The sequence below is a fragment of the Eptesicus fuscus genome, chromosome 13, assembly GCF_027574615.1.
Source record: "Eptesicus fuscus isolate TK198812 chromosome 13, DD_ASM_mEF_20220401, whole genome shotgun sequence".
Lineage (NCBI taxonomy): Eukaryota > Metazoa > Chordata > Mammalia > Chiroptera > Vespertilionidae > Eptesicus > Eptesicus fuscus.
This window is the reverse complement of record NC_072485.1, coordinates 40,205,994-40,231,012: the sequence shown is the minus strand read 5'-3', so window position 1 is coordinate 40,231,012 and position 25,019 is coordinate 40,205,994. Positions and strand designations below refer to the sequence as shown.

At 41.9% G+C, this 25,019-nt stretch overlaps 2 protein-coding genes across 2 annotated transcripts in view; both read right to left on the bottom strand.

Annotated features, from left to right (window-relative positions):
* The window catches only part of P4HA3 (prolyl 4-hydroxylase subunit alpha 3), a 32,246-nt gene extending 29,751 nt beyond the window's left edge, over positions 1–2,495 (bottom strand). The window contains exon 1 of the mRNA XM_008149965.3: positions 2,296–2,495. Within this exon, the coding sequence (XP_008148187.3) occupies positions 2,296–2,495 (200 nt within the window). The remainder of the gene's footprint in view (positions 1–2,295) is intronic.
* Positions 2,496–13,087: 10,592 nt separating this feature from the next.
* The window catches only part of PGM2L1 (phosphoglucomutase 2 like 1), a 41,333-nt gene continuing 29,401 nt past the window's right edge, over positions 13,088–25,019 (bottom strand). The window contains exons 11-15 of the mRNA XM_054724949.1: positions 24,770–24,899; positions 24,356–24,545; positions 20,875–21,008; positions 18,300–18,690; positions 13,088–15,488 (exon numbers count right to left, since the gene is read on the bottom strand). Of these exons, the coding sequence (XP_054580924.1) occupies positions 18,588–18,690; positions 20,875–21,008; positions 24,356–24,545; positions 24,770–24,899 (557 nt within the window). The 3' untranslated portion in view covers positions 13,088–15,488; positions 18,300–18,587. The remainder of the gene's footprint in view (positions 15,489–18,299; positions 18,691–20,874; positions 21,009–24,355; positions 24,546–24,769; positions 24,900–25,019) is intronic.

The window sequence follows — 25,019 nt, the reverse complement described above, 5'->3', positions numbered from 1 at the left end:
TATATTTTTTATTGATTTCAGAGAGGGAAAGGGAGAGAGAGAAACATCAATGATGAGAGAGAATTATTGATGAGCTGCCTCCTGCACGCGGCATCACAGTTCTGACCCTCATCTCCACCAGGACCACCAAAAAAAAGGGATTAGTGGTAACAGAACAAGCACATGGGTAGCCGGGAGCATGTGGGGATCTGAAATAAAAAACAAAAAGTCTGTCTATTTCCATCAATAAACTTGGACTTCAATGAATCTAGACCAATGATTTTCAACTGGTGTGTCACAAGCATGTCTAAAACATGCACTACCTGACTCTTCAGTCAGGGTCACTGACCTCCTTTCCTTTAGACCGCCAAGTTAAAAAAGGACAACAGACAACACAACAATAACCATCTGGTGTGAAGGAATCAAAATTAGACCTAGTTTTTTGTCTGATTAGCAAAAAATATAACACAGTTTTTGGTGTGCCACAGAATTTTAGGAAGTAGTTTATGTGTGCCATGAGATGAAAAAGGTTGAAAATCACTGATCAAGACGAAGAACAAAACTAAAATATTTTGCTCTGTAAACGTGGGCCTACAGAGCATTAGGCAACTAGGCTCCTCCAAAGAGTGACAAGAATTATGGAAATCATAATCATTTACTGTTATGATTAATACACACTTACATACATTATATATGTGTGTGTGTCATGCTTATTTGAAACTAACAGTGAATTTAAACATGCATATAATGCTTATATGCAAACTACATACTTAAGAGCACGTTCCCAATTACATCATCATCCAGTCAAACAACATCTGTCACATACACTTCCACACACAAACTGATTCTCTTGTCCGTGGCTCTCCCACACAGCCCTGGTGTCCCATACACCTCCTTCCCGTGTGCCCCAGAACTGGTATTCCCACCACAAACACCCACGCACAATTTTATAAGCAGTACACTGTGAGACAGCCTTCCGTTGTCTCAGCTCAGCAGAGGGTCCTATGACATAAGCACAGTATTAATATATTCAGAGAGCAATGTGTTTACACCACCATTTCTCCCTCTGTGGGCTTCCCCATGTCCCAAGCAGAGAAGGCACAGCACATGCTCACACATGTGGTATCAGATACAATCATTGATCTTCCCTAGCTTGACACTGACAGTCAGTATGCGATGACAGTGCCCCAGGGTTCCAAGACGACAGCATTTTATCCCACGGAGTGTGGCACTGGCGCTTGTTGATTGTCTAGCAAAACAATGCTGGCTGAGCATCTGCTTGTGTGTGCTATACCCAGTATCCTCTAGCATCAAGAATGGTTTTGCCCAGTGTTTTTTAAAAATATTTATTGTTGAAAGTATTGCATATGTTCCTTTTTCCCCGCCATGGGCCCCTTCTAGCCCACTCCCGCCCCCCACCCCAGGCCTGCACCACCCCATTGTCTGTGTACCCCGTATTTTCTGGGTGTCAAATACTCTCATACACATGTAACCCCTCCGTTATCATTTATTTAGAATTTAGAGAGCTCTTCCAGGGGCGAAGAGAAGGGAGAGCTGAAAGCAAAGGGGACGTGGGCATCTCTGATTCACAGTCACGATGCTACAGACTCCAAGCTCCTTGAGTCTTGGGTCTTGTTCACCATTTTACCCCCAGTGCCTGGAACAGGGCGTGGCACTCCCACACACGTGTGGAATACACTGATGAAAGCGAAGCAGATTCACATCGTGGCTTGTACAACTGCTGCTCCTCTGCATCTTTCCCACGTGCATGATACCCATAGTGTCATGGGCGTCCAGTTCCAATGACATGGATGTCTCCCAGCTGGTCACAGAATGCCACCTGACTCATAACGAACACCCAGGACCCAGTCACACAGCCAGCACGCGGATGGCCACAGCAGCACACAGCATCCTCCCATCGCCCTCTGGTAGTGTCTCGGCATCTCTGTGACACAGAGCCGGGCCCACACCTTGGGAGCTGTCCTGTGAGGTCCTCCTTGGCCTCAGAGTCACTTCACCACACCTTCCACGTGTATCTCTGTGTGACGCGGGACTGGAGTGCCGCTGTGTGTGTGACACAGTGTCTCTGGGGTCAGCCTCAGCCTCAGTTTCCCCATCATCCCATGCCACCGTGTCTGGGGGTCACATTGGGGTGACAACGGATCTGGGGAGTCCCCCCCCCACCCCCACCGTGTCTCAGTCTCACGCAGGGTGACAATGAGTCTCAGAGCTACCCCCCACCCTGGAGTACCGTGTCTCCGTCTCGTCCTGTCCTCTGACTCAGTTTCCCCCACTCAGGCCCCTCGGTCCGCTCACCTGGTCAGGTCCCGCAGCCGCGCCTCCTCCCCGCGCAGGTAGCGCCGCAGCAGCCCCAGCAGGCGGCGCTCGGGGGCCAGGGCGCGCGCCACGCTGGTCAGAGCCGAGAACGTGTCCCCGCGCCCCGCCGCCCCCGCCGCCGCCCCCGCCCGGAGCGCCAGCACCGCCAGCAGCGCCGCCAGCCGCGCCGCGGAGCCCATCGCCGGCGCTCGCACGCGTCCCCTCGGACGTCCCGCCCGCGACGGGCCCCGCCGCCCGGAGCTCCCGCCCCGCCCGCCCCTCGGCCCCGCCCCGCCCCGTCCCGTCCTGTCGGCTGTGCTGGCCCTTCCCTGCGGCCCGCCGAGCCCCAGCCCCGGCCCCTTGGCTCTGAAGCCGCCCCTCCCTCTCGGTCTCCCACCCGCTGCCCCTCAGCTCCTCTCACCGCGTGGGGGCTGCCTGCAGCCGCAGCGGCGCCCGCCTGCAGCTAACCACAGCCCAGGGCAGGTGTTTTCGCGGTGCCCCTTTCGCACTTGGGGAAACTGAGGCTGGGGTGGGATGGGCGATGAATTAGTTGGTCTATGGCTGTACAAAGCCAACCTAAAAACATGCACACACACCACCACCACCACCACCACCGCCGCCGCCAGATCAGGGCATGGAAATACAGAAATGCCACTGGATTCTGATGGGGAATCCAGGAGAGTAAATGATGTGTTACGGTAATTGAGAGTAAATAGCTGTGCAGGGGAAGAGCTGCGAGAGAACAGAGGAGAGGAGAGAGAACAGAGGAGAGGAAAACATTTCGCAAAGGACTTGACATCTGAGCCATCTTCAAGGACGAGTAGAATTTTTTAAAAATGTATTTTCATTGATTTCAGAGAGGAAGGAAGAGGGAGAGATAGAAACATCGATGATGAGAGAGAACCATGGATCAGCTGTCTCCTGCGCGTCCTCCGCTGGGGATCGAGCCCACAACCTGGGCATGTGCCCTGGACCGGAATCGAACCTGGGACCCTTCAGTTCGCAGGCCAACGCTCTATCCGCTGAACCAAGCTGGCTAGGGCGATGAGGAGAATTTTTGCCCTGAGGTGAAGCCGGTAAAGGCCATTGGGGTCAGTGCACCGCAAATCTAGGACCTATGGAACCTACATCTCAAAGGCCCTGGGTCACTGCTCCCCACAACATACCCGTGGTCACTTAAGCAAACAAAAATATTGTCATTCTTATATCCCACTAGGCTACTTACTCTTTTCCCTTCTTTCCCAGGCACCACTCACTTATTCATTTAACAAATATGGGATGTCCAAAAAAGTGACACACACACTTTGAATAATTATAAAGGCAGTGTCCAATAAAATATAGTTCATTTTCACAATTGAGCTATCAGCTGTTAAAGTGTGTATACATTATGGGGGGACTATCCTGTATTTAGCATCTCTGTAACTGTGCTGAGGACACAGAAATAGCAGATCCAACCCTGGACTCACAGGGGGAGACCGGGATGTAGACAAATAACCACGATAAAGCGCTATCAACTCTGAGGACGGAGCTCATCCCATGTCTGGGTCTTCCTGGTTCATATGCCGAGTAATTGGATTAAGTTCTAGACGTTTTGAATATTGTAAATATCTAGATCTTGTTTAAAGTTTATGGAGAATCGTAATGTTTTTATTTTAGCGTGCAGTAGACTCAGTTGGATTCAGAAATCCTAACCTGCCTTCTGTGGTTGTGATTCCAAGGTCAGTTCAGTTTTTCAGGCTTCTGCAATGCTACACACATCCATCCCCGTTGTGCACCAGCCAGTGGCCGCCTTGGATCTGGACAGCGGTCCACCCCATATCTCAGCAGGAAAATGTATTATATGCTTTTTTAGCATCAGAGCCATGCATACACAGCTCAGGAGTGAGGCTAAGAATTATGGAGTTGCTCTCCTGAACTTATTTCCTCTCTGTGATCTCTCTGATATTTTCCAATCCTCTCAAACTCCCATTTTTGGTCCTCTTGCCCCAAACCCGAGGCTTCAGTTATTCTCTGCTGTGTATTTCTCATGGTTGCATGCATCTAGGGCCAAGTGGCAGGAAAACAGAGGGAGAAAAAAATCAGTGGGTGTTTGCCCTCCCCACTTCCGCTCCCCCCCCGCCCCCGCCCACGTTGGTATTGCTGAAAGCAAAATTTACAGCATCATTTGGTAGGTTTCACTGTATATAAATGTAATACATAAGATAACTCAAAGTTTTAGGCAGCCATAGACCCTCACTACCACCACTGTCTGCGGGAAAGGTGCAAGAGAACAGAGGACGAAGACGGGAAAACATGGTATGTCCCTCCACCTCAGTGTGAAGAGTCCTCTTTCCCTCTCCCTGAGCCAGAGCTAGAGGCCTTCTCCTGTCGGATTCCCAGTCCTCACCTTGGGGTTGGGACTACTGAGGAACACAAAGGGGAAAGTCACTGCCAATTCAGTGGTGCTTAAATTCTGGTCTTTCCCCCAATCTACCTGCTGTCATTTACTTTGGAGACTACTTAAATGCCTGCTCCATGCATTCTGTCCAACTTTTATAGCTTCATTCAGTGGGTAAGATATTTTCCCACAATAAGAACTTCCTACATTATATTTTAATTCTGCATCAGAGAGGAATTTTTGAAGTCACTCTAAGTAACAACAGAATTCCAAGTTTAACTAAAACCTAACTAAAATGTAACTAAATTATGCTATAAGTACAAATAATTATGTGACAATAGAATAGGTATTTTCTAAACATGGCTAAGTTTCTGAGGGCTCAATGTATGTTCCTGTTTGGTATTTAACAGCATTTTTTTTACCTGTATTATTAGACAATCACTATTTCTGAATGTCTATATAGAAATAGTGATTGTCTAATAATATGTACATATCTAACCTAATAATACCCAAACATGCAAATTGACCGCACCTTCGCTACGCCCACAGCCAATCAGAACGAACAAGATGGCGGTTAATTTGCATATGCGGGTGCTGAGCAGCCTGAGTCCTGTAACCGTCTTCCGGACCCAGGCTGCTCAGAGCCTGTAGGCCTGGGTCCCATAAACATTCTCCGGACCCAGGCGGGATCGCTTAGGTCCTGAGCCGCGGGGACCCCAGAACTCCCCATGGCCACTGGGAGGCTTGGTGGGCGGGAACATTCCCGCGTCGCCACAGCGACGCGAGAATGTTTCCACCCCCAAACACGTGCAGCAGTCTGGGGTCAGGGACTTAAAGCCGCTCAGAGCCTATAGGCCTGCACTTAGGTCCTGAGTGGCAGGGGCCCCAGAACGCCCCCTGGCCACTGGGAGCCTTGGCGGGGCGGGAACATTCCCGTGTCGCCATAGCGACGCGGGAATGTTTCCGCCCCCAAACACGTGCAGCAGTCTGGGGTCTGGGACTTAAAGCCGCTCAGAGCCTGTAGGCCTGTGCTTAGGTCCTGAGCAGCCTGGGTCCCATAAACATCCTCCGGACCCAGGCGGGATCGCTTAGGTCCTGAGCTGCGGGGACCCCAGAACTCCCCCTGGCCACTGGGAGGCTTGGCGGGGCGGGAACATTCCCGTGTCGCCATAGCGACGCGGGAATGTTTCCGCCCCCAAACACTTGCAGCAGTCTGGGGTCTGGGAAACATCCTTCAGACCCAAGCCTCTCAGATCCTGTAAGCCTGCACTTAGGTCCTGAGCAGCCTGGGTCCCATAAACATCCTCCGGACCCAGGCGGATCAGAGCCTGTAGGCCTGTACTTAGGTCCTGAGCGGCAGGGTCCCAGAATGCCCCCTGGCCACTTGGAGCCTAAGGGTGTAGGCGCCAAGGGGCTGGGTCCCGCAAACATCCTCAGGACCCAGGCCAGTCCAAGCCTGTAGGCCCCTTGCTTAGGTCCTGAGAGGCAGGGTTCCCAGAACACCCCCTGGCCACTTTGAGCCTATAGGTGCAGGAGCCAAGGGGCTGGGGGCGGGGCGGGGTGGAAACATCCCCTGTCACCATTGTGCCCCCAGCCGCTTGGGAATGCTCCAGCACCAAGAGTTAGTTTGGGTCCACTCCCCCAGCCTGGCGCACATGATGGGGGGCTGGCTGCTGGCCTCTGGGGTGTGTGGAGACCCTTGGGGGCCACCACTGCGTGCGGCCCAGGGGTCCCTGCATGCCCCCCAGCCTGGTGCCCATGGTCAGGGCTCATACAGGAGGCAATCAATCAAAGTGTCCCTCTCACATTGATGTTTCTCTCTGTCTCTCCCTCTCTCTTCCACACTCTAAAAATCAATGGGAACATACCCTCAGGTGAGGATTAAAAAAAAAAAAAGCATATCCTATGAAAGACACATCTTGAAAATGCCTAAAGAAAGTTGTCATTTTTTTCTTGGTGAAGGGACTGGAGTCCGTGTTGATGAAAACACCTTCGTGGCTGTGGTGACTGGTAGTGGCTGCAGCAGTGGGGTGATGGGGCCGGTGCCTTCCCCTGATCAGCCCAGTTGCCTCCCACAAAGGAGAGTGGGGAACGGGCCTAAGCCATCAGTAGGACATCCCCTGAGGGCACCCAGTATGTGAGAGGGGGCAGGTTGGGCTGAGGGACCCTTAACCCCAGTGCACGAATTTCGTGCACCGGGCCCCTAGTATTATTAATAATATACTATATTATTATATATGGTATAATAACTTTGAATAAATGTTACTATTATTAGGCTTTTCATACAAAAATGAAAATATAAGTAGAAATAAAGAGAGTCAAGGAAAAGATTAAGATTTTCAAATAAATGTAAAGGCAGAAAAGAAGAAAGGCTTTTCCAGAAAGAATAAACATCCTTGGCTTCATGTAATGGCAATCTCCCTGCTCACGCCACACCAGCCAGGCTGGCCTCTGGCCTTTTCATTTCCTGTGTCTGCCAGTCTCTTTCCTGATTCGTGTGTAATTTCTGACTAACTCCTACTCATCCTTTGAGTCATTTCCTCGAGGACCTTTTATTTGTCTGCAGACTAGGTTTGAATCCCCACATTATTTAAAACACCCCTATATTTTCCCTTGGTAGCATTTATTACATTTATAATTCCTTTTTTCCCTATAATTAATGGCTATCTGCTCCACTAGATCACAAGTTTTATGTAGACAGGACTGCCTAGCAGAATGCCTGGCAACCGTAAGTACTCATTTTAAAAAATAGGATAATGGCCCAGCCAGCATAGCTCGGTGGTTGAGCATTGACCTATGAACCAGGAGGTCACGGTTCCATTCCCCGTCAGGGCACATGCCTGGTTTGCAGGCTCGGTCTCCAGTGGAGTGCGCAGGAGGCACCCGATCCATGATTCTCTCTCATCATTGATGTTTCTATCTCTCCATCTCTGTTTTTCTCTGAAATCAATAAAAAAACATATTTAAAAATATAGAATAATGGAGTTGAAAGAGCATTCAAAACTATCCCATGAATCAAGGGTCCTCTATGTGCTAGTCCTTTGCTGAATCTTTTATAGTATCTATCTCCTTTCCCTCAGAATAAGACTATGAGGGATACATTTTTCTTCTGCATTTTACTGTTCAGAAATCTGTAGTTCATTGAAGTTAAGTGATTCGGCAGGCAAGGTGGTAAACATCGAACCCAGGTCTCCAACATCCCGCTGAGTGCTTTTCCATTGCGTCATTACTTCAGGTTGCTCGTTATCAGTTCCTGGGCCACATTCAAGGAGAGTTTCCGGGGGACTCACTTCTCCTCAGTTTCCTCCTCTATATTAGGATTCAACCAATGGATCAATGTTCCTAAAGGTTGGTCCACAGTCCATCAGCATCAGTTATGGAGGGAAGAGTGGATGTTGTTATGAAAAATTCAGATCCCAGAGCCCCACCCAGACTCATTGAATCAAAATATAGGTAAGGAGGAGACAAGGTCCAGGAATATGCATTTTAACAGGCTCTTGAGGTGATCCTTACTAGTAAGCATGCCTAAGTTGAGAATACTTAGTGTTTTTTTTTCTTTTTTCCAAAGTTCCCTCCAGCTTTGACAGTCTTTGCTTCTAAGACATTAAATTTGGAGGGTATGTCTTTGCATCTCTATCATATTGTAGAGAGCCTGGAACTCAATATATTTTTAGTGACTGAATATATTTGAATTTGGAAGACAGATTCAAGTCCTTGCTTTGGTATTTACCAACTGTCATTCCTTGGGAAAATTAGCTCTTTGAACCTGAGTTACCATCTTTAAAATAATAATGACAGTCCCTGTTTTAGCTCCCAACAGTTGATGTGGGATATAAGCTAAATCATGTTTTGAAAGCTCTTGATTCCAATCTGAAGATGATTTCAAGTTGAAGAATCACTGCAGGTATAAAGTGAACACCAACAGGGATTACTTCAGTCCTTCAAATTCACAGATAGCTCATCTACAGCTCTCTCAAGTGGACTGAATGGGGAGTTTATTAAAACACAAAACACAATCACCACCACATTTGGAAAACACCACATTTGAAAATCCCATTTCTACCCAAAGTAGGTAGGGCCCTTTCAGCAAAAACACATGATTTTTTTTTTTTAAAATTAGGAGACATCTGAGGCATTCCAATAATGCCCCCTGGTGGAACTTAGGAGAGACAACTCAAATCTACCATTCATGTCACCTATTTGTTGTTTGCCTAGCAGAGAGATTAATTTATTAATGTATGTATCTGTTCTCCACCCTAGATTAGGAGCTTTTTGTGGAGGTTCCTTTTGCCTCCAGAGCCTAGTATTTATTTGTGCATGCATTCATCAACCACTAGTGAGCATCCGTGGTGCTGGGTGCTGAGCTTGGCACCCAGGGACACAGCGGAGGAACCAGATGGTCCCTGACCTTAGAACCCTTAAGTCTAGTCGTGGAGACAGACAAGTAAGTAGCCAGTAACAATAGTTACGTATGCCACGTAGGAGGAGGCGCAGGGAACTATGGAAGCCGCTTTCTTTGGGCAAAACTCAATGATCAGTTTTGAGAAAAAGAATGGCAAAAATGAGGCCATAAAATATAAAGGGGAGCCAAATGGAGTTTGGGTTTTAGTCCAAGGTCAAGGTCAATGCAAAGCAACTGAACAGTTTTAAGCAGAGGAATGATGTGGTTAGATTTTTGTTTTTTAAAAATCGTTCCGACTATGGGTAGAACTGAGTGGAGGAAGCAAGACCAGAGTTAGAAAGGCCAGTTCGGAAGCTGCTGCATAGTCCAGGTGACAAATGTTTGTGTAAGAGCGGCACACAGGGAGTTTAAAATGTATTGGTAAAGTGCCATGTCTGGGTGAGGTGTAAAAGGGTTTTATTTTTTATATCTTACATCACACAAATCCTGCCCTGGCTCCATGTCCACAAGGGAACAATCTCTCCTACCTCCTCTCCGCCCCAGCTTTATTTAGTCCTCCCCACCCCCTTTAGCTTCTCTTATGACTTTGCTGCAGCCCAAGTCTGGCCGGAAGCCCTCTAGCAAGTCTCAAGTACTCCTGCTTCCCAGTCTTCACTCATATACTTCCTTCACTTTGAGTTGAATTTATTCATATACCATGTTATGTCCCCTTCCCTTTGTTTACTCACAGCCTACTTGCCTTTCAAAAGTGAGCTCTAATTCTAATTCAGTTCACTTCAGTTGAACCATTTTCTTCCCCCGGAGGGCTTATCTGCTTGGCTTGGTTTTTGGGCACCAGGGTACTGCACGGAGCCAGCCAATTCCAGCCCTCGGGAGCTCACAATTGATGGCAGAGTCCAACACACAAACAGATCATTTCCTCATGGCTCATAGTGGGGGAAGTGCTGTGGCAGGTCGGCAAAGGGAGCTATGGCCGCACAGTGTGTGGGGACCCTTGCCCTGCTTGGTTGGTGGGGTGAGGGTAGGGAGACACGCAGGAGAGGCTTTGGGGAAGGGATGATGCTTGAGTTGAGGGTTAGAGGAGGAGCTGTTTGCAAAGTGAAGAGGTGTCAAGGAGTGAGCTGCAGGCTGGGCCCCTCCCTGCCAAGTCTGTTGTGCCAGATAGAAATCCTACCTTTTGCTACTCTGGGCTGGTCCCTCCATATCTAGCGTACGTATTAATTCTGGACCTAGCTCTTTGAAAACTGTCCATAGGGTGATCAGGAAGGTGAAGGGGACCAAACACTGGCCATATAAGGACAGTAGCCGAATTAGGCATACTTAGCCTGAGGGGACATTTTTTTGGGTGAAAGGAAATGAACTTTTGTATAACAGTGAGTTTCCAAGTGTAACCAAAGGGCAGAAGCTACTGGAGGGAGATTTCAGCTGAACACAAGAAAGAACTCCCTGTTGGTCTTTCTTTAAAAGAGAGTAACTTGTCTTGGCAGATTATCACTAGCAAGGTTCAAATATACACTGAGTGGCCAGATTATTATGACCTCTGAATGCATAATAATCTGGCCACTCAGTATATATATAATCTGGCCTGGTGCATGAATTCGTGCATGGGTGGGGTCTGGCCAGCCTGGCCAGGGGGAGGGGACATGAGCGGTTGGCTGGCCTGCCTGCTGGTCGAACTCCTGGTCAAGGGGACAATTTGCATATTAGCCTTTTATTATATAGGATATACACTGAGTGGCCAGATTATTATGCATTCAGAGATCATAATCTGGCCAGTGTATAACCCCATTTGGTGGTCATATTATAGAAAATTATGAGAGTTGGACAAGATGACCTTTAAGCTTCTTGCCAGGGCTGGATTTTCTCATACCTCCTCCCCCATCCTCACCATCATCTCTCAGAGACCTTCTGCTTAAACCTTTTCATGACCTTCACCACCTGCTGATTCAAGACCATGCTTTATAGCATAGCACACAGGAACCTCCCTCTCCCACATCTCCACTCACATCCCTACCCAAACGAAGCCACATCAAACCACTTCACGGTGCTCTGCACACTCATGCTGTGCTCTGTGCTGAAGATGCCCTCCCCTCTTTGCCTAGCTTTTATCTCTGACACTTTCTCCAACACTCTGTTCCAGCACTGCAGTGGATGTTTGTCACCTCTTGAACGCATCTTAATTTCTAATTGGTAAATTAATGTTGTGTTTTGATGGAAGGGTAACTGCAGGGGCCTGCCTCCCACTACCATTCAGAAGGAAGTTGAGGGAGTCAAATACTTCCCTATCAAGTCTCTTCTTCCAGCTAGGAGGCAGGCAGGTGACAACAGACCAGCCAACTGGGCCTTCTCTCCAGATGTTTTGAATCCAAAGATATGAGGAATAGTTAAAGATGATTTGTCTCGTGGTGCAGGGGCAGGTAGAAAGGTGTCCTGAATAGGCTGTTGCCACAATAACATGGTTGCTGTCTCTTTTTTCTACCCTTGATACCTATGCATTTCTAGGCCAATTAATATTTATAAAATGAATGAACAAAGAAGTACAGGGGTAAAGGTCAAAGACTAAATTTAAAACAAATTACATGCACGACTGGAATATTTAATGATCAGAACCAGAGGTAAAGAAAGGGAAATAAAGATAAATGATCCTACCTCTAAAAGAAACGAGGAAGAATGGTAAATTTTATAGTAATTCCCTCCTCCAACATAACTCCATTTATATACACATCAACTCTTCTCCACTGGGGATGACAACAGTTCTATTATTTTAGGCTGAGTTAGCTTCCTGGTCCCTGTTTAGATGGGCTTCAGGCCAGTGGCCCTGCCCTTACCCTCAGAGACTGTTAAAAGAACCTGTTAAATAGTACACATCCAGGAGAATTGAAAGATGACTTGGAGACTTCAAGATACGAAGCCACTAAGAAAATGCTGGAAGAAAATGCTGAACTTTTTGAACTTCATTCATTTCAGCATGAAGTGGGTAAAGATGGCCCTGCGGCAGCAAGAAGTAGGCCATGCCTAGATGATATGTTAATGGGTTTATAAATCTTAAAGCTGGTGCTATCACTACTGCGTATTTCTCATCATGTGCAGCTCTGTGCATGTGCAGAATCAATAATTCAGTGTTTTTCTTCCACAGGCAGAAACATGAATTCATTCATTCAATTAATATAAGGTGTCCCCCCAAAAATGTACATACACTTTAACAGCTGATAACTCAATTTTCACTCCTTTTCAGGTTTAACTGATTTGAAATAATAAATGGGTGAAGCCAGACTAAGCTTTGAACGAAGAAAATTTATCCTAAAGTGCCACTTCACTTTTTTTATGGGGACACATAAGAGATAAAGTTTATGGTGCAAAAACAGGGATAGTCGATGAATTGAGGGTGCACAAATCTTGATGTTTGCAATTCCATTGCTTGGCATTATCAGCAGTGCCCAATCCAGAACAATCATCAGTTTGAAAACAGGCATTGACAAAAAAATTATTCATTTCTGTAGATTCGTTTAAATTTTGAAAATGAACTGTATGTTAATAAACACCGACTTTATAATCATTCAAAGTGTGTACACATTTTTTGGGACACCCTGTATTTACTGGGCACCTACTCTGTGCCATGCTTTGTTGTAGGCAGTATTAAAATAGTGAAAAAGCTACACTCATGGAGACCATGGAGACAAATTAATACTACTTAATTTATTTGTTCACTTGCTCATGTGCTATGAACAACATTATATTAGCACATGCTAACAACATGGACAGACAAATGAGGTCAACTGAAGGACAGAAAGAGAAAAATAAGATGGACAAAACTTTAATATTAATTCTTTTTTTCTGGGACTTCTGATAAACCAATCAAGAAATATTTATTGGATAATGAGCTAGAATATTTATGTAGGCTCATAGTAGATTCTAGGATGTGTCACACATATTTTAAAAATGTATTTAGTTTGGATACCAAACTTTATGAACTACACAGTACTAGTATCTAAGATATAAAAATTACACAGAAATTCATGCTTATAAAAAGTCCTGTTTATTACTGACAACACTTCATTTGGCTGAAACCACAAGAAATCCACAACACAAATACTTAAAGTGCAAATTCTCAGTATTTAACACCCTGGTGTTTTCTTGGGGGTGGGGGGGGCGGAAATGGAAAGATATCGACAGAAACTGTTAAAACAAGGGCATAATTTTGAACTACTGCTACACAGTCAGAAAAATAATTCATTCTTAACTGCACACATTTTATCTGGCATAGTCAATGATGTACACAAAGAGTTTATTTTAGCCCCAAACAAGAAGGCCTCACCATATATAGATGTTGACTCTGGAGTGGCTCTTGTCAGATATATGCTGAATCATAACACTGAACAAAAATATACCAAATAATACCAAATTAGTTGTGACTCACTTGGACGGTAGCACTAGCAGGCTCAAAATGGCACTTGTATTAGCGATATTACATAGATACTTTCTTAGCCTTCTTGGCCAATACCTTACTGTGAATATAAAATACTAGGCATTATATGCAATTTCCAAATAGAATATGCTCTGCTTTTTCCAAAGAAACTGAGTATTTAAGGATGTGTGTGCTTAATAAACATTACTTACAAATTTAGTGGTGAGAATTAATATTTTTATTGTTTATCAAACTATTTACTTCTTTAAAATAAAATCCCTTAATTACTATTATCACCAATTGAGCACTCTGTAACAGGCACTATATTCTAGGTGGTGTGGATATGAAAAATAATAAATGAAGCTGATAGTCAAGAAAGACCGTAGTCAAGGAATGCCAATACATTAAAGAGAACAAAGTGGCCAATACCTCTAACTATATGATAAGGTTCATTGGTAATGTAACTGTTCCAGGTCAGTTTCGCTTGTCATCAATACTTTCAAAGGTCAGCTACTGAAGGGCAGGAAATACCCTATCTATGCTCTATGTTTATATTCCTCACACCAGAGTCAGTGTGTGAACGCCCAGGGATATGCGGCAATTGGAGGGGCGTCTGGAGGAGAAAACGGAGAGGCCACATGATAGACGCGGTGCTCCTTTCTGGCGGCACCAGTCTTGGTGAAGACTGAAGGAGCCATTTTATAGCAACACAGTTTTATTATGGAGAATGCAAATCCACTTACATTTCTGGGACAGAACATGGATTTCATGAGTGGTAGGCTGCTTCTGATTTTGCTCTCAGACCTCTCCCCTACACATTCTGCTTTAGGGTCATGCTGATGGGCAGATCGGAGAAGCAAACTTTAGCTAGGTCACTTTGCCCTTGGTCGCTTTACTCATTCTTGTATATCCTCTTTTTTTAAGTGCATAGTCTTTAGTGAATAAAGGGAAAAGATGGCTTAATGAATATAACAGTATGATGCATATCTTAAGGTAACCAAGGGTCAACACTAACTTTGTTTCCAACTAGAACTAAAGTCATGCTGTGTCCTGAGACAATGACAGATTCTCTTCTTTCTACTTAGACTCCTTATGGTTTATGGTAAGAGGCTTTGAGGCACAAATATTTAAAAATAATTTCCTCAAATCTTGCGCTTTGGATACCCAAAATACAAGGAAACTGAAAATAATATACTAGATTAATTGACCATTCATTTTGGTTAGTATGACTCTTTCCTCATCAGTTTCTAGAGCAATCTCAGAAAACAAGTGAATTGTAAAAAGCCATAATAATTTAATGTATAGTATCCAGGTAGACCACAAAAAATTATGAAATAGGTTTAAAGTTACTTCTTACAATGTCTTCTCACAATAACAAAATACTCAAAAGTCCATAAACCAACTTAGTTTATGAATAAGTTTAAAGCATTCTGAAAGATACAGTTAAAGATTTCTTATCAGTGAGGTAACAGGGCAGTAGCATTTCACAGTAACAAAATGTGGGAGGAAAGAGGGAGGTAGAGAAAAAAAAAGACATAAAATTAAATTTATCCAAGCAGAATCATGAACAACAGAAAAGATCTGAAAGAAATACCAATAGCAGCAACTCATAAAACAATTTCTCCATTAAACTCCAGCTAATACCTTTGTTGCATCAATTCCAGAAGCAATCTGCTTAAGAAACAGAAGTTCTATTTCCTACATAAAGATATCCCAAAGTGTCCAATCTCTTAGAAACGCTCTGCTAAAGTTACTACATCCAAATAATACTGTAAACTTTAAACCCCTCAAATACCCTATAATGCTATACATTCTTCAAGATGAACAAAATTGTGTTCAAGTCTCACTTAATTTGCCAGATTAAATTAAAAATAACATCTTAGTAGGTCTTATTCACTGCACTCATGCATCTACTACTAACAAATCTATCTTATGAGCTAAATTCTTACAGATATGGAGTGAAATTCAAATGTTACTTTCAGTGCTCTTTATGACATCTTTGTTCCAACCTGAGTTAAAAAAAAAAGTTTAGAAAGAACCTGTAAAAGCCATTTAGCATATCCTATAACATTTAAATTTTTATTCTCTTAAAAATCAAAATCAAATAGAAGGCTTCATAATGATTCCTGCCCAAGGTTTTAAATCTTAAACTATTCATGTTGTCTTTTTTTTTTTTAAAGACACTTATTCCCTCCTATTTTATGCTTCCTGGAGATGGAGAACAGTTTGTTATATTCCTTCTTAAGTCGTTCAATAAAAGACCCAATAACTTATGATTTATTAAACTATCTCCTCTCCAGAATTAAATGCTCTTATTATTTTTTTACTTTTTCTCAGAGGTCTTGTTTTCCAATCTGTATTTTATTCCTTTTCATTTCTGCTATATCCCCTCCCCAGTTCCCATATGATCCTAAGAAACAGCTTCCTCTCAGAAACTGAATCAGTAAGGGGGTACTTTTTCTCTTGCCTTAAAACATGGCCTCTTTAGTGGTCACCAATAATAGAAAACAAAGGTTCACTCCTCATTCATCAAAGGTTCACTCCTCATTGTCACAACAAATAAACACAATTCAACAACTTGCCCTCAGTCCATTTATTCCCTGTTTTTCGGGTGGTAAATTTGCCCTTGACAAAAAGCATTTCCTGTGCTACCTTATTGGCCTTCCTATTGTTTGCTTATTTCTACTGTTTATTCCCAACCTATGCTTTAATCTTGCCCCACTAATTCTTCCCTTTCCCTGGAGTTCTAGAAAATCCCAGTTTTGATCTGCACACTCAGTGAGGATGCGTTCATTTCCATGATATTGTTTATAAAGAAAAAGACAAACAATACAGAGACCAAAGTTGAGACCTACTGGTCAGCACTTCTGTCTGACCTGGTTTGGCTGGGGCTACTGAATTTATCCTGTTAGGCAAGTGTACACCCACTATGTCAAGTTCATGCTAAATATCATACTCAAATAGACTTGAGCATTTAGCTAGAATCAAATAATTTCCTCAATTTATGCACTTTGGGAACACTTGCAAATTTTTATTAACTTTAACTTTGGATTTTTAAATTTTTGAGATAAGAATCCAAGCTTTAATAACTTTTCACCTTGATTAAGATGACTTAAATGTTGAATTACATTAAAGCACTCAAATAAAACTGTTCTCTTTACAACAGAATGACAATCATAACATGGCTTTAGAGATTGTAAATGGGCTATTGTATCATTTTAGCTCCACTTTGTTCTTCAGTCAATGAAAAACAGACACTGAAATCAAATATACATATTTTCCATATATATATATAGCATTGTTCATACCACTTTGTAGAATACAGGCCATTTCCTAAATTAATATCTACATTCCTAAAAGTACATAAAGAAAAAAATTCTACACATGTCTTAAGTTCGAAGCCTCTGAAGACAAACGACAAACTCATTTAGAAATATGGTGCTCTACATTTAGCTGGCTGTCTATTATCTACAGTCATACAAGATCCAGCTGTAAGAAACTAAGAAAGGAATAAATTAACAATAGTGGCAATACAATAATTTGAAAATTACATTTGGATTATATAAGTTCAACCAAATGTTAGCCAATAGCTACAGCAAACCAAACCATGACTTAATAAGTATTCTAATCAGTTCAAATTTATGTCATTATTTTTAGGAAATAAATTCTCTAGTAACAGTTATCTTCCATAGGCAATTTGTTTAGATTATTACACCCAAGACCTTGTTATTGTTACCTCTTAACTATACCACATGTGTTTAAGTATTCTGTGAGCTATATATAACAGGATACACTTTTTAAAAGGATTAAACAGAGCTTCTCCACTGTCTCTTTAGAAGACTGCAGAATCATCCAGTGACCTTCCAATTTTTTTTCCACATTAGAAAAGATAAATAGTTACTCTTGTGATAAGAAATTGTATAGAAGCCAGAAAGATGTTAGGATAAACTGGACAATAGTTTGAAAATATGTAGTTTTAGCGTTTCATAATACCTAAAATCTGAATGTTTTATTTCCTAGTAAAATTGGTATTACTTCATCTGATAAAGAAATAAATCTAATTATAAATATGTAATCCAAATATTAGACTTTTAAATAAATTCAGAGCTCTTTTCTCAGTTCAGGTCTTTTTCTTGACTCAAAGGCTGTGATAACTAACACTTAATGCTAACATGAAGATGCTTTTAACTACAGTTACATTGAGTCTGCTTTTATTAGTAATTTTATATACATTCATAAGATTTTAAAGTCAGCAAACCTATTTAATATAGAGGGAATGCACCTATATAGTTTGAAAGATTTTCCTGAACTGCCTGAAAATTAATGAATTAAATTATATTCAATGCAGGAACACTGTTTCAATTCAAACCATACCCTGAGAAGGCACTGAGAAATTTGACAAGAACCAAGCTTCTAGGAATATTGCCACTATTGTCTATGTTCAATAAACGTGGAATTTTAAATACATACAATAAACTTACACTGCACCAGCAGCACCTGAAACAGAAGAGCTGGACACCACATTTGTAACACCTGTGCTAAGCTAGAAATGCTAAATACCCTATCTCAAGTACTCTAATTTGTAAGTCAATATCTATGATGTAACAATGATACTTTTCCACAGTATTCTGAGAGTAGTGCTGTTTTCTTGCTAATTTTATGAAATAAATTTCTTAACTTGATAATTATACAACATTTATCTGCCTTTTACATATCAACAACATATATCAACATTTTTTTAAAATAAAAACACATGCTATACACAATTACAAGAATATGGAACTAAGCTTACTTAATCACACTTTAATAAGAAAACTCACTTTTGCACAGTTTTGTTTCTGTTAAAGGAAGAATGACATCTTACTATAATACTTTTAACGTAATGACTTTTGTTCAAGATTATGAAAAAATTTGCATCATTTTCTCCAGACTACTTCATATCCAAGTTATATAGTTTGTTTAGTCAGCCAACCAAAAAGAGAAAATAGAAGGAAAAGGATACTCGGCCAGATGAGATAGAGAGGGAATGCTAACACAAGTTCGATGCATGAAGCTCTTGGCTGCCCTGTGCCATGTGACAGCGCAAAGTAACGATGTACGAATGTCCACTAAACAGAACGCCAGACCAGCCCATTTTTACTGGGCTCAAGAAAATTCTCTATCAAAGCTTCAATGAGTTTCTTCAATTCCTCTTCTAATAAGGCAGTGTCACTGAGGAAAAAAATGAAGAGTTGTGAATTTCATGAATTTCATAGCCTTAAAATTTTAATTCTTATAACATTTTAAGAAGGCATATGCCTGATGGAATGATTAAACAATTGGTAAAGAAAAGAGAAACTTACTCATTTAAACTAAAACAAGACCAAGGCGGGGGGCGGAGGGGGGGAGGGGGCGGGGAATCACACGCAAGAAATATCACAAACTGAGGTTAAACTGCATTAAGAGGAGACCCTTGGAACATGATACATGGATGAGTTATAGTACACCCGAAGATTTCTCCTAGGTGAGGCGACTTAATGGCTTAGAATTTGAGCAAGACTGAGTATTAAGAAAAATAACTTCCTGAAACACTCTGAAGAATAACCTGTACAAATACTATGGGATGCTATGGCATTGTCTTTCAGGCAGCAGAAGGAAGCGTCACTATAAGAATGAGATGTTTGAAAAATAAATGTACACTTACAAGTATATCCTTCAAAGTCATCACCTGAAGAGCTGCTGTTGCCCAAAACATTTCCAGAAAAGCCTCTTGTAAACTGCCTTCAGTTATTTTACACGCTACTCAACAAACCAGTTTTTGTTACTTTAATAATCATCCTTCATTTTTATAAACATTTTTAAAAATATTTTTTATTGATTTCAGAGAGAAGGGAGAGAGAAACAGAAACATCAACGATGAGAGAGAATCATTGATCAGCTGCCTCCTGCCTGCCCCACACTGGGGATTGAGCCCATAAGCCAGGTATGTGCCCTGATCAGGAATCGAACCATGACCTCCTGGTTCATGGGTCAACAACTCAACCACTCACTGAGCCTCACCGGCAGGGACATCCTTCATTTTTATAAAAATGTAGCATTACTCAATTTGGTTTACTTTAAACTCTGCTATCTCTACCACCACTCCACACCCCCACCACCAAAGGAAACACAAAGATTTAGGAAAATACTAAATAATGTACCTTGGAGTCAACTCCAAAAAAAATCTTCCCAAAAAATATATTGATCAATGCCAACACTATAGAAGGTACTACTTTTAATAAGTTTAAATAGCCTTTGAATATGTTTATTAAAGTTATTTATTCACACACTCTTAAAAGGAAATACATTGGGCAGATTAAATAAAATCATATTAGATGCAACAAATGAATATTTGGCAATAAACAAATGATTTGTTGATCATTTCTTTATATTTACTATTAAAGCTCAGAGAGCCTGTCTAGGAATATAAATTCACCAAAATTTAAAAATTCAATTCCCAAATGGTATTGCAGCTTTGGAAAATTGTCCAGAAGATTCTCAAAAGGTTAAATATAGAATTACCATGTGAACCAGCAAATCTACTCCTAGATACATACTCAAGAGAAATGAAAATAAAAACCTGTATGCAAGCATTTGTAGCATCATTATTCATAATAGTCCAAACATCTATCACCTGATAAATAGATAAAAAATGTGATCCATACAATGAAATATTATTGAACCATGAAAACAATAAAAAAGAAAGTACTGATTCATGTTACAACATAGATGAACCTGAAAAACATTATGCTAAAAAAAAACACAAACAAAAAAACCCCACCACAATGATATATAACCTCAAAAAAAACACCATTATGCTGCCTGACCGATGTGGCTCAGTGGTTGAGCATTGACCTATGAACCAGGAGGTCACCATTTGATTCCTAGTCAGGGCACAAGCTAGGTTTAAGGGCTTGATCCCCAGTGTGGGGCGTGCAGGTGGCAGCCGATCAATGATTCTTTCTCATCATTGATGTTTCTATCTCTATCTCCCTCTCCCTGCCTCTCTGAAATTATAAAAAACACCACCACCCAAAACTAAAACCATCATGCTAAGTAAAAGATGCCAGTCACAAAGAACCACATATTGTATAATTCCATGTCTATAAAATGTTCAGAATAAGCAGCAAATCTATAATGGGAGATAGTAGATTGGTGGTTGCCTAGGGCTGGGGGAGAGGGGAATGGGAAGTGACTGCTAATGGGTATGGGGTTTCCCTTTGAGGTGATGAAAATGGCCTAAAATTGATTGTAGTGATGTCTGCACAACTCTGGATACACAACTACTGAATTATACACTTTAGTGGGCGAACTCTTTGAAATGTGAATTATACCTCAATAAAGCTTTTACATATGTATTTAAAAGTCAATTCTCACCTCTGGTCAGGTGATGCGCACATCTCTGCATAATACTTGATCTTTGGTTCTGTCCCGCTTGTCCGAAGAGTAGCAACACAACCATTTTGAAAAGTAAATGTGATCATCTGGCTGTTTTTACTCACAGGCAACACCTATGCACAATTGTAACAACAGCTTAATTGCACTTGTTTCGTGGGTATAGAGTTTCAGTTTAGCAAGATGAAAAAGTTCTGGAGATCTACACAACAATGTGAAAGTAGTTAACAATGCTGAACTGTATGCTTAAAAATGGTTAAGTTGATAACGTTTATGTTTTAATTGTTTACCACAATTAAAAACAAAAATTTTTAAAGAATTATAAAATACAAAAAATATTACATACATAATTTACAAATATACTATTTGCTGAACATTTACAATACAGTCATTGGGTTATATACCTTTCCTTACCTACATGGTCTCTGGATCCCAACAATAATCCTGTAAAGTAAACATTACTGCCAATTTACGGCCAAGACTCAGAGTAAACGACCGCTCAAGGTCATCAGCTAAGTGGCAGAGCAAGAAGCTGAAGCCAGGCCTATCTGTATCAAAGTCCAAACTGCCTCTACATTTGCAAAGTGCTTTATAATTTTAAAGTACTTTCACAGTTTATTAATTCGCCAAAGCAGAGTGCACATATCCTGGAGGACAGGCAAAATAATTCACTGGGGTTCAAAAATTACTATTTTTACTTCAAAATTAAGAAAGCAAAAAGAACCAAAGCTTTACCGACAGTAACTACATGGGTTAACACTGTTCCTCTTCCTAGAGCACAGACTGCTCTGTGAAGGCATCCCAAAGGAGCTGTGGGGGCCGACGGCGGGGCCTTTCCTCAGGTGTGAGCCCGGTCCTCCCCTGAGATCCCTCTCTGGTCAGTGCTACTACCTGCCACACACTAGCGGCTCAGGCAGAGACCGTCCGCCCTGCTTTTTCACTCACAGAACATCAACTCGCAAGTCCTGTCTATTCTGTCCTTTATTTTACTCAACTTCGTCCACTTCTCTCCATCACTACTGCCACTATTACGTTCTGGCTCCCGTTCTCTCTCCCTGAAACAGCGCACTAATGGGTCCTCCTGCCTGGACGGTTGCCCCTCTCTACCCACTCAGCACACAGACCATTCTTCCTCGAGCCCCACACTATAGAGAGCTACTTGTGGTTCTTTTAAAAAAAATTTTTACTCCTTACCTGAGCATATATTTTTATTGATTTTAGAGAGAGAAGGAGGAGAGAAACATCAATGTGAGAGAGAACCATTGATCAGTTTCCTCCTGCACACACCCTGACCAGGAATTGAACCTGCAACCTAGCTATGTGTCCTGACTGGGAACCAAACCTGCAACCTTTTGGTGTATGGGATGATGCTCCAACCAACTAAACCACCCGGCTAAGGTTAGTTGTGGTTCTTTATATTTATTATTATTATTATTATTATTATTATTATTTTATTTATTTTTATTGATTTTAGAGAGGAAGGGAAATGGAGAGAGAGAGAGAGAAACATCAATGATGAAAGAGAATCATTGATCGGCCGCCTCTGGCATGCCCCCAAATGGGGATCGAGCCTGCAACCCAGGCATGTGCCCTTGACCAGAATCGAACCCGGGACCCTTCAGGCCACAGGCCGACACTCTATCCACTGAGCCAAACCAGCCAGGGCACTTGTGGTTCTTTAAAGGAGAAAGATGTCTTCTCACCTCCAGACCTAGCACTTGCTGCTCCCTTTGCCTGAAATACCCTCTGTTCCTCCTAATTTGGATAACTCCTACTCTAGAACACAACTCAACGAAGTCCTCCAAAAAGTTTTCCACAAGCCCCCGCCGCCCCCCCGCCCCGATTCTGAGTAAGGGCCCTTCCTATGCTCTTCCATGGCACCCTTTGCACACACACACACACACACACACACACACACACACACACACCCCAGTAGCACTTATCATTTTGTACAGTAGTCACTGTTTGCTTGTGCGTTTCCCCACTGGACTCTGAGTGCAGCAGCAGTGCCGTTGTCACTGCTGTATCCCCAGTCTGCCTCTGCCTGTAGCACAGAGGGTTCTGATAAATGCCTGCTGAACACACGGATGAATGTCAACCTGAAGTCTGGAGAAGAACAAACCCAGGAAGTCTTTGACACTGACTTTGTGACCTTAGGGGATTAACTATATCTACTCTACTAAGCATCAGTGAGAAACAGATAGAAAAGCCCTTTGATTAACAAATATGTACTTTAAAGCAGCAGTCACCAACCTTTTGGACCTCATGGACCACCAGTGGTCTGCGGACCACCGGTTGGCGAGCACTGCTCCAAAGGTTTCCTTAAACTAGTGGTCGCCAACCTTTCGGACCTCACAGACCACCAGTGGTCCGCGGACCACCGACTGGCAACCGCTGCTTTAAAGGGAGTTAAGAGAAAAAAAAAGCAAAACACAAGAACTATGATAAGCATAGCAACAATACAAAAATAAAAAGAAGCAAAAAAATTGGTTCTTCAAGTAGTTTACAAAGACAAAAAAAAAAAATAGATACACACAGATGTGCACATGCACACAATACCCATGACAGGGGACCAATATTTGTTGACTGGATATATATACACACAAAGAGAATATGGGTAGTATTCTCCACAAGAGGCTACAGGTTTCCCCAAATATATCATGCCCCTAGAATCTTGAGTCAGCAACAGAACACTATAAATGAAAATTTAGGCTAATAACAACAACAATAACTAAAGATGATCAGCAAATATTTGTTGAGCACCTACCATGTAGGCAGGACACTGAGAGGCATAAAGGTACATCAGAAATGGATCTGCCACATACAACACGGATAACATAAAACAGAGAGTGATGAATGACAAGAGGAAGGCACAATATGTAATGAAACCTCAGGAGAAAGATATTTGCTTATGACTTAGAGGGGACTGTGGAGGAGGTGACATTTGCCTTAAGTCTTGAATATGGCTAACGTGTAGACCTGCAACAGTAGGAAGGAAAGGTAGACTAAAGAACTATCTTTACCAAAAATAGATAATTTTTTTTAAAAAGTATATATGCAAGAAACTATAAATTGTTCTATTTGGCTGGAGGTATGGGGAATAAAGTTGAAAAAGGGAGATTACAACTAGAAAGATGGGTAGCTTTGAAATTATAGGCTTTTGGACTTGATTTTCAACATTATTTATTTAGCATCATCACACATTCTCTCTCCCTTCTTCCTTTTCTCTTTGCCTTTCTCATTCTTGTTCTCACTTCTCCAGGCCCTGAGGGTAGCATACACTTGGGGATTGATAAGACAGGATCAGAGTCAGAGAGCCAGTTAGTGGACTTAAAAAAGCTCTGCCGCAAAGCAATGGATCCTAATTTCAGGAAACTAACTGGCTTGAACTTCCTCCATTTTGCCCTAGTATGAAGTTAAAAACTGTTTTCTGTTGTGTGTGTGTTTTTTTAAAGGTACTTACTGATTTCTTATTAGGCTGGCTGCTGTCATATCCAGTGGTAACGTCTCGTGTATGCAATATAGCAAATGTCCCACAAAATTTTGGATATTCTTTTGGAGAATCAAAATTGCGAAGCCTTTCAAATATACTTTTGATGGTTTTTGGATCATAACACAAAAAATATGAAGTTTTTGAAATATGATAACCATACCTGCACACAAAGATTTAAAGTGTTAAAATCAACTTTCAGATAACTCTTTAGAAAAGTATATATTAAAGATAACCTAATTATAGTATTATGTAGAAAGTGGCAGCCCTTAACTCAGACAATTTTAGTACTTTTAAAAAAGGAGTGACTATTTCTCGAAAACAAGTTTAGCTGAAAGTAGGACAAAGAAAAATTTAGCATGTGAAATTCATAATAGTAGGACTTACTTTTCATAAACCTTAACCAGTTGCTGTTTCAATGTTATATTCATGGTTTCCAGGTAAGTTGCCATCTCAGCAACAACAGCGGCTGCACTCACCCCATCTTTATCCAAAACTGAAGTTCCACATAGAAAACCTGAGAATTTAAAAAAAAAAAATCTTTAAAAAAGAGGAAAACTTAAGCCTGTAATAAGTTCATTGGTTTTACATTTCTTCAGGAGGACCAATGAGTTTATATCCTAGTAATAAATGAAGC